Below are 13,444 nucleotides of genomic sequence, written 5' to 3'. Positions count from 1 at the left end.
AGCCAGACAGGCCCAAGTTCAAATTCAGTTTAATACCACTAAATTTGGGCCTTAGGCAATCATTTCTGTTTTCTGGTCCTCAGATTCTTGATCTGCAGGTAGACATAGGATCTATTTCTGAGTGGTGATGTGGTAAAGACTTGGTATTAAGCATGAGTCCAGTTTTCAGATCTCTCTTTTCTCTTGACTTTGGAGAGACCAGCAGAGACCAGCGGTCCAGGCACACACATTCAGCTGCCACGGAGGGTTTCCACTGCCCAAAGCCACAAAGCTGAGGGGGTGTAGAGTCCTGCAGTAAACTTTAAACCATCCTCTCCCGTGCAAGTTGTTCTCCTGTCTGCCTGGAAGAACTACTTCCCACGGCATGCTTGAGCTAAAATTACTGTTTAGCCAAGTCAATTAAATCATTTGAGTGAAAGTACTACATGCAAGCTAAGTTAGGAAAAGTGTTTGGTGCTGTGGGAATGGTTAGAATCTGGTCTTCCGTTTTCGGTAAACGTGTTAGACTGTTACTTTGACCTGATTAGCGTATGCCACATTGTAATTATGAGAGCCTCTGAGGACAGAAATGACAAGCTGAAAGTAATCTTTTAGGTCATGTGGGTCAATTTTCCCATTTTCCAGATTTGGAGGCAGGGGTCCTAGGAGGTACAGGATCCAAAAAGGTCACATGGCTGGGACACATCCCAGTCCCTGGGAACCTCATTTCTTAACTCCTAGGTCACGAGGCCTCCTTCTTCAGAATAACTCATCCTTTAAAACAAAAACTGCAAAAACTTCCTGCCTTGATTTAGGTGTGGAAATGTGGGGAGAGATGAAAGCTAAAGTTAGTGATTCTCTGCATATGTTTGTAAGAGATCTTTGAGTCATCACAGCAAACTTTAAAAATGACACAAAGGACACAAAGGAAACTGACAACCTATAAATGAAAAATTTAATTCTCAAAAAACGTATTTTTCAACCTCTCAAAGAAACGCAAATGAAAACAATGAAATGCTGTTTCACCTATGAAACTGGAAACTATTAAAATTATAACAGTCAACATTATCAAGGATGTAGCAACATAGCAGAAACTTTAAAAAGCTCATATACTTTGATCCAGAATTTCGGCTTCTCCAAAATCAGAAATTCATGTGTAAGGTTGTTAGTTATAGCATTTTTAATAGTAGTGAAATATAACATGAAAATGACTTTCTATTTTATGATAGTGCTAAACAATGAATAATATTTTAGAAAAACATTTAATGATATGAAGAAATGCCCATAATTAACTAAGTTAAAAAATATTCAAATGGTATATGGTCAATAAAAGTTTAAAGTTGTGTATATCTAATATCATTCCAACTTATTTAGATATATAGGTATGTATGTGCATGTGTGTGTATGTGTGTGTGTGTGTGTGTGTGTGTGTGTGTGTGTGTGTGTGTGTGTGTGTGTGTGCATGTGAGAAAAGTCTGGAAGAATACATGCAAAAATGTGCACAAATTTTTTTTTGGATGGTGCAATGGAAAGATTACAGACTATTTTAAATTTTCTTTTTTGTATTTTGATGTGGTTTTATAGACTTTCAGTATATGGTAAAAATATTGCTTAAAAGGCAAATCTCAATTTAAAGTGGCCCCATATAACTTTCTGTTAGAATTGCCTCTTAGATCTGATTTGACTCAAAATTTGCCATTGGTAGGATCTGTTGATGGGAGCTTTATTACAATGGTCAGGGTGTAGCAAACATTCTGAAAGTGTACAATTAAAATACATGCTAACATCCTTTGTTATATGCACTGTCATTTGACAAATCCAAAGTAGTCTGAAACATATTTTTTCAGCAAGCAATCTGATGGATTAAGCATTCAGAGAAGCCATTTTCAGTCTACGTACCTCAAAGTGTTAGATAATATATTTTTTAATATATTTCAGAATTATCCAACTATGTTAGTGAGGAAGTAGGGATTACTTAGAACCCAGAACACCAACTAAGTACAAATCCAGAGGGGTCTGTGTTGCTTTGTCTCTGAGATATCTGCTATGCTGGGGTGGCTAGAGACTAGGACTACAGAAGCTACAAACATGAGGCTAGATAGGAAGGAGGAATTTTAGGGACCTCGACTCCCAGTAAGATAGAAATCCTGAAGGACTGACACTTAGTGGGTGGATAAGGAAAAAAAAAATCTGCCTAGCAAAGGGAAATAGTAGAATGTGCCTATTTTGGTCTTGGTTTTGAGTGATACTGAAAAAGAAAATGCAAGGAAAAGTCTCCCTTAAGAATTTCTAACCACAGGCTCACCCATGGGTTTGGAGTCTGAATTCACACACTACCTGAGTAGAAAAAGTCAAACATTTTGGTTAGAATGGTTCCAGGTTGGCTGGACTCACAGGCACTTGACAGAAGAGCAAATAAAGTCTACTCTGTTGGAAGACATTTAGAACTCAGGCCTCAGTGGCACCCTACAGGTAAAGTTCAATGAAAATCAACTTGACAGGGGGTGAAAAAGAGCCACAAGAAACCTCTAGAAATGAAAAATAGAATTAAAATTAGAAACTAAACAGCTAATTTCTGGACCAGATTAGACAAAATCGAAGAGAAATTTAAAAAGTAGAAGGCAGATATAAAGAAATGATCAGCATGAGGAACACAGAAAAAGATGAGTAGTTAAAAGACATGGAGGACAGGCTGAGATAGTACAATACATATCCAATCAGAATTTTAGAAGATTAGGGGAAGAATGAAGTAGAGGCACAACTGGTGGTAGGCACTAATCCTCAAATTCAGAAAGTCTACTGAATCCCAAATAAGGGATAAATAAGTGAGAAAACCACACCTGACAAAGCGTAAGAACAACACTGAATGCCAGAAACAAACAGAAAATCTTAAAAGCAATCAGGAAAAAAGACAAACATATTACAAAGAAGCACTATTCACACCAATAGCAGTCTTTTCAACAGCAAAAATGGAAGTCAGAGACAGTGGAACTATTATTATTATAATTTCAAAGTGGAATGAGAAAATTTTCTACCCACCAAAACTATCCTTCAAGAACAAAAGTAAAATCAATCTTTAAGCAAATGAAAATCAGGAGCATAGACTATTAACAGATTCTTGGTAAAGGAACTTATAAAGAATGTAAGCCAGTATAAGAAAAAAAATCATAGAAAAATGGTCTGATGTGAGAAAAGAAATGAGATAGGAAAAAACTGGCAAAAATGTAGATACATCTAAAAACATTGATGGTATAACGAAATGTCTAATTCATAGGGTTAAAAAAGTGAAGATCATACTTCAATAATGCCGTTATAAAACATCAAGGTAAAACTTCAGTTGAAGACTTCAAATCATATACAATGGGAAGAGGTAATTGAATTAAAATGTTCTAAGGCCCTTAGGTTGTTCAGCAGGAGTATAAAGATATTAATTAATTTTATACTCTGTTGAATTAAATATACACATTAAAAATTTTAGGGTAAACACTCAAATAGAAATAGGATGTATAAATTCCAAACTATTAATGGGAAAAGACGATTTAGGGGAAAAAATTAATCCAAAACAAAAAAGGCAAGAAAGAATCATAAAAAGAAACAGAAAGATCAGAACAAACAGAAAGTATAAAATAGGGTGATAGAAATGAATCCAAATGTAATAGTTATCACAATCAGTGTAAATAAACTAAACTTTGCAGGTAAAAGATAATGATTGTCAAACTGAATTAAACAACATGCTGCTATATTCTATTTACTAGAGACTTATTTAAAACAAAAGAAGGTTTAAAATGAAAGAGTGGAAAAACTAAACCAGTCAAATCCACGCTGGAGATGTACTTCCCCCCTCCACTGCCAGAGAGCAGCTTAACATAACAATATCATTCCTTGTTACAGTTAAAATACGAATTACCTAGTGCTACCAAAAAAAAAAAAAAAAAAAGAAGAAGAAGAAGAACAAAATGGAGATAGAGGAGGGGAAAAGGAGAGAGGAAGAGATGTGATAACTTCTTGCTCTCAACACTGCCACATTTAAGTCCACTCTTGCTGGAGAAGCCAGAGCAGCAAGGGGAAGAGCCAAGGACAATCTGACCTCTGTGTACTAAAATCCACTAGGCTTTCTGAGTCTCTCAAAGTGCCTCCTTAACTCTCTGAACCATATTCAATAACTGAAGGGTTTGCTTTTAACAAAAGTAGAGGGAAACAAAACAAGGAAAATAGCACGAACAAACACACTTGTGATACTGTGATTTGTAAGAAATATATACTTGGTCATTCAGATGATCAGAATATAATTCTCATACATATTTGGTCTTCATTCACAATTCCTGGCTCCTGGCTCTCAAAACCCCTGGGATTTCCTGTGTTGAGAGGAATAAAGGTATCTTTTGTTATGGTAACGAGGTGACTTTTGGAAAGTACCTAAGGAAGGCGGCTGGTTGCTAATGGCACTAACTGTGTGATTAAAGGGGTTGGAACTACCCCCCACCCTCCCGCCCCAACCCAGGCCTCGGGGGAGGAGAGAGGGGCTAGAGGTCAAATCAGTTTGCCCATGGCCAATGATCTGATCAACCATACCTATGTAATGAAGCCTCCATAAAACCCCTCAAATGACAGAGTTCGGAGCGCTTCTGGATAGGTGAACACATGGAGATACTGGGAGAGTGGCAAGCCTGGAGAGGGCATGGAGGCTCCATGAACTTTCCCCATGCCTCACCCTATGCATATCTTCCAGCTGGCTGCTCCTGAGTTATATGCTTTTATAATGAACCAGTGATCTAGCAAGTAAAATGTCTCTCTGAGTTTTGGGAGATGCTCTAGCAAATTAATTGAGCCTGAGGAGGGGGTCATTGGAATCTCTGACTTATAGCCGGAAGTACAGGTAACAACTTGGACTTGTGACTTGCATCTGAAGTGGGGGTAGTGGGGGGCACAGTCTTGCAGGACTGAACTCTTAACCTGTGGAATCCGATGCTATCTTTGGGTAGAGAGTGTTAGAACTGAGTTAAATTCTTGGACACCCTGCTGGTGTCCGAGAATTTTTTGGTGGTATATGGGAAGCATCTCCCACCCCTACCCATGTTGGAATTGGGTCCAGGAATTCAAAAGAATACTACAATCACAGGTTTAATGCCTGTATTTTCTTTCTTTTGAGAGAGTTTCTAAGTCTGTCAAGTAATAATATCCTTTTATTCATTGTAAGGATAATCTTACCTTACCTTCCTTGAAATTTTTACATTAATTGGCAAATTTTACTGTTTACCTACTAGGTATGAAGAGGGAACAAAGACTGAACTTACATTCTGTGCCTTAAGCAAGCTTGGGACTACACATTGTATTTATATAATTATTAGCATTTTACCAGAGATACTTTACTTTATAAGGAATATTTATAACATGGTTCCCGTTTCAATTTTTCCATGAATATTAATAACAAATTGCATTGCAAACACTCTGTTGACAAACAACTTTTCACGAACACACAAAATGAATAAAGCAAGGCACACCTAAAACTAAGTAGCCTGCCTTCAACTATCCAGCTTTAAGCATCTTTATTTAGACCATTCCCTTCATTTGAACTGGGCTGACTTGCTGTCAGATTACAGTGCCAAGTCTAAGAAGAAGTTAAATACCATGGACAGCTGCTTTCTAGGCCAATGACAGCCTAGCACCATAGCAGATCAACGGACCTCAGGAGCTGGGCCAGGCACACAGCAAAACACGCCAGATGCCCTGAAACTCCACTGCTTCACATCCTGCAGGATTCAAATTAATTCCTAACCAGCTATGGGGAGGTTTTTAGAAGAGAGTCCCAATCACTTATAAATAAAAATATCCTTAAAACAAAAATCTCTGCTTAGCATAGATATTTTCAAACCCAAGTCAATGGCCTACTTACTTCAAACAAAATTCTACAAAATAAAATTTCAGGACAACAAAGGCATTTGAAGGTTTTCTTGGAGTTTGTAATAATATCTTCTGTGTATATATTCACTGTATATGAACTTGGCTTATAAGTATTACAATATGACAAACATCATACACCCCTAAGGGAGATAATGGCCTGCTTAACTCAATGATTGACTGGCATGAATTAAAATCTTCAAGAAATGTTTTGAAATTCTCAAATTTGAAATAATTTATCCCGATTTGCTTTTAAGAATGAAAGATGAAAGGAAGGGAACTAACACTTAGTGAACAACCCACATTTGCCAAGGACTACGTTAGCTGCTTACCATTCATTTCTTCATTTAATAATTTTCCCAACTTTAAGAAGTAGGTATTATTATTTTCATTTTCCAAATTAGTGACCTGAGGTTCAGAGAGTTTATGTGACTTCCCTGAGGTCACAGGGCTTATTACACACCTGGGTGAAAATCTTTTTTCCCTGAATCAAAGCCCAGAGTCTCTTTACCAAGTCATGACTCCATGACATTTTAAAAAGGATAATAATATCACTAAATGAAATAATAATAATAATAATAATAATAATAATAATATCAAATAAAAAACCATATACAAGGTGTAACCGTTTAATAAAGTGGGAAACTATTGCTTTAACTATGAGAAAAATGTTCACATTTTCTATTTTTCTATGCTCCACCATCAACAATGGAACCAAATTAAGACTTTCAACTTGTCTATGAACCAAGTAGTTTAAAAGATATTTCATTGCCTACAGCCCAGCAGAATTGATGAATTTTTAGCAAGAACCATTGATGACTAGTATAAAAATATCTAAAACATGTTTCCTCTACTTTCCCGTACTCCCCTGCTCCATAACTGTGCAAATAAGACAATGAGGTAGTTCTGTCTAAAAATGTGTTTAGTATTTTGCTTCCTGAAATCTTGTATAGTACATTTCTCTCTATGAAGACTCCATCAACGGCTGCCTTTGGCTTAGAGTCCTTTTTCTCAGTGTTCTGATGATATTACAGAAGCACTGACTTTGGTCGGTAAGGTGGTGTATACAGCCAGAAAGCAACTTCGCAGATCAGAGAAGGAGACAGCCATGCTCAAGGACTTATCCTTCCTTGGGACACCTTATGTTCAGTGCTTAGAGAGCAAAATCTCCGTAAGATTCTGAAATCAGGCATCTGATGAAGACCAAATGCTGAAAAAATTTTTTTCCAACAGTAATTCAAAAATGAAATTGGTAAGGTGAAATTTCCTAAAGGAAATCACACACCATTATGCACAATGCCACCTAAAAACATCTGTGTTCTAACATTTTTGAGGAATGCCAAACAAGACATAGCTATGTTTAAAAAAAAATTCTGGTCCCATGATAATTTATAGTTCAATCTAGTAACTGAATGCCAAAATAAATGATAATGATTAAATGGAATAAACTAAAGCTATTTGGTGCTCAAAGGAAAATAATACAATTAACATATTTTTGGGGTAAATCAGAAACAGGAGATACAGTCATGAATATAATCTTTCCTTTCTCATTATGTAAATTAAGAATTCCCAAATTTTAAAAATGCACACCATTAAGCACTGCAAAAATTATGTATATGAATAACAACTGTTAAGGAACATCAGCCTAAGTTATTGAGTTTTAAATTATTATGAAAATGACATGACAGTCATCTAAAACAGTACGAAAAAATCTTCCAAGAGCTGATTTAATGAGTGACTTATAATTGATTAAATACTGTCTGTAAACCATATTTAAAAAGTTATTACTAAATGCACAAAATCTGCTCCTCCCACCCCTGCCCCGCCACCATCAGAATAAATCCCCTTGCAATCTTCAATACACCATTGAACTGCTCTGCAAGTTTCTGTTTCATACTTATTGCCAACATAACCTTTAGCCGAGTCTGTATTAATGAAGTTTCACTGTGGTGTAACAAAACGAAAAAGTATTGAGTTCTTAAGAAGACTTTTTATCCTTGATGTGCCTGGGATATTTATAAGCCACCAAATTATTCCCTTTCCTCTAAAAAATACGCCTTTCCCTTGGCAATTGCTCAGCATTCTAATTCAAATAAACACATAGACTAATGCAAACCACTCAAACTGGCAGTCAGGCTTGAGGAGACAGCTTGAGGGATCATCCTTTTGGCTACAAAATTAGATCAGGGAGGGGGCTTCAGTGATGACCATGTCTACGTCTTCAAGGATAGCTGAGAGCTTATTTACCATGACTTTTTTTTTTTTTTGCTACAGTTTCTAATAAACCACCATACATTGAGTGAAATGTTAGAAAAAACACAGTATGAAACACTTCTCTTTTGAATAAACAGAACTATTACTAGTGGGTTTATCAGCTGTGCTTTGCTTCCATTTCAAGGCTGCTACAGAAATGATGGATGGTCATCAAACTTGAACATAAAGGAATTATGCTAAATTAATATCATTTTCTTTCATTCTGGACAAAACATCTCACCCTTCACTCAACATCTGTTTTTTGCATACATGAGAATTTTCCCAAGTGTTAGTATGAAGAGTCTGCATAGGTATTTTGGTTTTCTGTTTAAAATCACATTCAGAGATGACCTTCCAATGTTAGGAAAAAAATCAGAACTGCATTACCTGACTTAATATAAAATTTTATTGATGTTGCCCATTGATTATCTTAAAAAATTAATTTCTGTTTTTGCAGATCAGTTTCTTCCAAGCTCATTACCCATTTGCTTCCTACGTCAGTAGCAGGATGGCCACTACTGTCATTAAAACTCCCTCAAATTCTACTATAAAAAATATTTGGGGTCATGTTTATCATGGTGTGCAAAATGAGCCATCGAGCTCCAGAGGCAGGCGGCAGGGCTTGCCTACGATTCTCTTTTACAGATCCTGATCAGTTCCTGGTCAAGGTCTGACGTATCATTGTGTGGATCAAGAAGCATGGCCGTGATCCACTCAGATGACCAGTCCTGAGAGGATCTAGGATGCTGACTTAAAGGTATAGCTCTGGTGACCGAAATAAACTTTCTTCTCTAAGCATCTTTAAAGAGAGTGTTCTTGATAACTGTCACATGTCCATTATATATATATAAAAAAAAAAAGCCCTGCAACTTACAAGGCACATGTACACTTTCCCATGAAAATCAGACTGTTCACAAAATCATTATGCCTACCTTCAGAAAATGAGAGACAAGTAACTGCTGAGTCTGCTCTGTGAAGCTTATGTAACCTATGTTTACTTTACTCTGAGGCAAGTAGCTTGAGAACTTACTAGACATTCCCCAGAATACCCTCCAGTTATTCTTCCCATGGTTACGTTAGTCTGGCTATCCAAGAACTGCAGAAAACAATCTGCTCTCCATTACAGCCCCAAACACCATCCCATTAAAAAGAAAGTAGCAGATCTCAAAAACATAATTCAGAGCTATGGTCAAGAAGAACATTCAATAAACAACCACAACCACCAACCTTTGCTTGGGCCTCTGGTGCTGTCACCTTGACGACCTTGTTGCGATTTATCATTTGCTTCACCCATCTTTCTACTTGGACGTTGAATTTCATGAAAACCACATAGCCAAAGTAAGCTGTCAAGAGAAGCAAGCTTTCCCACCACATGATAAAATTATCCAGGAAAAATATGATCAGCATGATCAAGTCAATGATGTAAAAGGACACATCCCGAAAGAGTGGCCACCATGTCAGGTTTAAGATTTCTCTAGAAAACAGAGCACACATGCCAATGACAAAGAGGATATTGAACACCGCTGAGCCCACAATTGTGCCAATGCCAACATTGCTGTGAGCAATAAACACCCCTATGAGAGACGTGAAAAGTTCTGGGGCCGAGCCCCCGGCAGCCATAAAGGTGGCTCCAGCCACATCATCAGAGATGCCCAGCTTCTCAGTGATGACAGTCAAAGAAGGAACAAAGAACTCATCGCAGACAATGGCTAAAGCTATGAACATATAGATCATTCCAATGACATGGAGAATGATGGCGCCCTTTCTGCGCTGCTCGAGGGAAAAGATGTCTCTTGGGTAGTCTCCTTGGGCATGATCTGCAGTACTGTTCTCAGATTTGCCTTCCTGAGAAAGAGGTGGCTGTGGAGTGTAGTCTTGAATATTGTCATTTAAATCTAGGAGAGTTCTCTGATGGTAACTGTGTGCTACCCTAGGGCCACTGGCACCACTGGCCTCTCCTGGGCTCTGTGTCTCTGTCTCAGAAAAGGCACTGATTGAAAATGGGACAGTGCTAATGGCTACCAGGCCCATGAAAAGGCCTAAGATTCGAATTAACTTCAGTTTTTTCCTGATATTATAATGTCTCCTGCAGCCAGATGGTGACCTATCGGAACACCATTTCTCAAGGAAAGTGACGGTGGTGCTTCGGTGCAGATCCATCCTGGATACTCTGGAGGATGCGGTGGTCTTCAAATTGTAGACTCAACTGGATGCCTCTTTCATACTTTTCCTCCCTTGACAGTTAATGGTGCTTGTGGGGGTGCTTCCACAATCACAGGTTCTTATGCTTCACAGGAAGTATTTTCAACATTTATGCTTAAATAAAAATAAACACAAGGATAAGTAAATCATGTCTTTTTTTTTACAAAAGAACTTTGCACATATGAAAAAGTCCTGTAATATGGCCGTACGACCTTGGGTAAGTTACTTAATTCTATTGTGCCTCAGTTTCTCTGTTTTAAAAATTAGGACAATTATGGCCCCTTACCACCAAGCATTCGACTGAGGATAAGATGAGTTAAAATACACGAAGCATTAAGAGTGGGATGCAACACATATTAGGCACTTATGATAATGTACAAAGGCAAACATTTTGGTAAATCCAGTATTAGATGTAGACTATGTTAAGAATAAAAATTTTATAGATGTAGATGAAAATCTGTTTAGCCCACCTCAAATCATGTAAATAAATTCCCAGTGCTAAAAAAAGATACCACTTCCTTTAGAATTATCTACCTATTTGACAACCAACAATTATTCACTGTATTTTCTTTTGGTGCAATTATATAATTCCAGCTGCAGGCACACTTTTCTGACTTAATCTATCACTTGGAGAGGGTTGAGTATTGGAGCAGGTAGCACTCCTTTCCTGTATACATAAAGATCTCAGGATCTTTTTTTTTTTTTTTTTTTTCATGAAAAGCCTCTCCTAGATCAGATGCAGAAAAGTAGCCCTTTAAAAATTTGTTTACTAAATAATGTTCTGATGACATGAACAAACTGTCTTCCTTAAACATCAAGACATTGTTTTCAGCTAAAGCTTATTTTTAAAAAACAACCTTTAGTCGTATTTTAAACAACTTAGTAAATCAAACAACTCCTAACAAGAAGGCTATTTGAAAAGATCAGATGTGTATTTCATAAATAATATGCAAGATGCAGTAAGACCTCTGTTTACAAAATCTACCAAAAATAGCCCCCAACACTGACTCTCTAGTAGGTTAGATACCCAAGCAGTTTTCATTCTCTCTTTTACAGAAGAGAAGAGTAAAATATCCAGACGTGACAGTTGATATTCCAAAGTTTCCCCTTTTAAATCTTCCTGAAAAACACTGCTCTGGTTTTTTTGTTTTTTTTTTTTTTGGTTTTGGTTTTTTTCTTGAATCAACGATTTCATTTTAGAGACATTCGCTGAGATCATCTCAAGTGTAAACTAAGCTAATTAAACACACGCTAGTTACAGAGATTAGCTGGAACTCAGGTTTGCAGAGGGAGCACAAGTAAAATCAGGCTGAGACGCTGTTACTCCTGAGATACACCTAACCCATCAGAGATTTCTGGCTGGCTGGCAGATGTCTATGCTTAGCGTGAACGATTAAGCGACTCACTGCGCTCCGGGGATCGTCACAATGCTGGCCGGGGCAAACGGCAGGGACCGGCTCAACTCCCCGGGTGCGCTATCAGCTCCAGCCCCAGCCAAGCTCGACCAGCAAACCCACCGCTCCACTCCACTAGAGCTGCCTCCGCCGGCGAAGTGCACCCCCAGCTGCGCCCCAACTTTGCCTTGTGTGGTCCCAAACTTTCCCGGGTGGGTTAATAGGAAAATAAAACTAAAGGACAGACGCCCCACAAGCGAGCCAGGAACTGCGATGCAGCTTGGGGAGGGGCTTGATGGCATCTTCCCAAACACTGGTAGGTGGCTGGGGAAGGGGAGCGCCCCTCTTCGAGTCTCCCCCGACTGTAGGCCCGAGCCGGGAGCAGGGGCGGTTGGGGTGGGAGAAACAGAGGCTTGGAAACCGCGCCCCAGAGCGAAGAGAGTTAGCTAACTCCTTTCGGGGCCTGGGGCACCCATGTCCACCGCGGAGCCACCTGTGAGCCTACAGCGCAGCAGCGGTATGCCCGCAACCGGGACCCGGGGACAACGACCACTGCGGCCACCAAGCCTGGCGGCTGGCCCGGGCTCGGCAGCCCGCACTTACCGGGATCCGCCAGGAGGACGCGAACACGACGGGGTCCAGAACGCGGCCCGCCGCTCCGGTCCTCCTCCTTCTCCGGCCCTCTGCCTCCTCGCTCCGAGGCCCAGGCTCCGGCTCCGGCTCGCGCTCGCCGCCGCTCTCACCGGCCGGGGCTGGGCTCGGGAAGAGACTGAGCCGCCGCGAGCCCCGCGCGCCGCCTCTGGTGCTGCCCGGCCCCCCAGCCCCCAGCGCCCCTCCCTCCCGGCTCTGCGCGGGGAGCGTGGCCGCAGCGTGCTCTGCTCCCGCGCCCTCTGCTCCACGCCTCCTCCGCGCAGAGGCGACGCGGGAAGCCGTCTCTTAGGAGATTGCTCCGCAGTGAGGTCGGGGGTCAGGATTTGCAGGCGAGCAAGGACAGAGAGGAGAAATTTTACAGGTCGGTGACGCGCCTGATTCCTAAAGCCTGAAAGTACTGCCAACTTTGGGGTCATCTATGCTGGGCACCTCCTCTCCAATTATCTGCTAAAAGTGACAGCAGTCACATATTTCTTTAGGAGGCGATGTAATGCATACTGGTGGGAAAGAGGATCTGAGAAAGGCCAGAAGGCCTGCAGGATTGTCTGTTCAGGCCCAGGGTTTCTGAGGTCTCGGCTTTGGATGGCTGGGACACTGAAGGATCTTTAGTCTTGCAGGCTGACCTTTTAATTTCACGAATGGTGAAGCTGAGACCCAAGATAGTGTCATTTTGAGTCATAGACAGCGTTCGTGTGCTGGCCTCTGGACTCTGAGCCCAGCGCTTTTCCCTGCCCTGTCAGGAGAGCAAGATCCCCTTGACCACAAGAAATTGAGTCAGGCTTCTTGGGAATTGGAGACAAGAATATGGGCCAAAGAGTGGGTGGAGATCAGGCAGATTGGTTCCTGGGGAAAGTCCCCTTTTACCCCACCCCCCCCACCCCGTGAACACTACCAGAACTACTGAGGGTCCCACGACTGGAAACCTTTCAACAAACGTTTTCTGCTCTCCTTACTTTCCTGCTTCCTCCTGTTTTCCATTTGGGGGGGGGGGGTTATTTATGCTTTCCTGGGACTTGGGGAATGTCAGTCATCTGGAAAGCTCACTACCTCTGACTTCAGGTAAAACT

General features: G+C 40.2%; 1 protein-coding gene across 3 annotated transcripts in view; it reads right to left on the bottom strand.

Annotated features, from left to right (window-relative positions):
- SLC24A2 (solute carrier family 24 member 2) overlaps positions 1–12,513 on the bottom strand; it is a 223,059-nt gene extending 210,546 nt beyond the window's left edge. For 2 of the 3 annotated variants that reach the window (XM_010988151.3, XM_010988150.3), the window contains exons 1-2: positions 12,330–12,512; positions 9,358–10,446 (exon numbers count right to left, since the gene is read on the bottom strand). In XM_010988151.3, coding sequence (XP_010986453.1) covers positions 9,358–10,290 — 933 coding nt within the window. In that variant the 5' untranslated portion in view covers positions 10,291–10,446; positions 12,330–12,512. Of the gene's footprint in view, positions 1–9,357; positions 10,447–12,329 lie in introns of all 3 variants that reach the window. The other variant, XM_010988149.3, reaches the window with a different exon arrangement.
- Between the last annotated feature and the right edge of the window lie 931 nt (positions 12,514–13,444).

This window comes from Camelus dromedarius, chromosome 10, assembly GCF_036321535.1.
Source record: "Camelus dromedarius isolate mCamDro1 chromosome 10, mCamDro1.pat, whole genome shotgun sequence".
In the NCBI taxonomy this organism is placed as follows: Eukaryota; Metazoa; Chordata; class Mammalia; order Artiodactyla; family Camelidae; genus Camelus; species Camelus dromedarius.
This window is presented reverse-complemented; position numbering and strand designations above follow the sequence as displayed.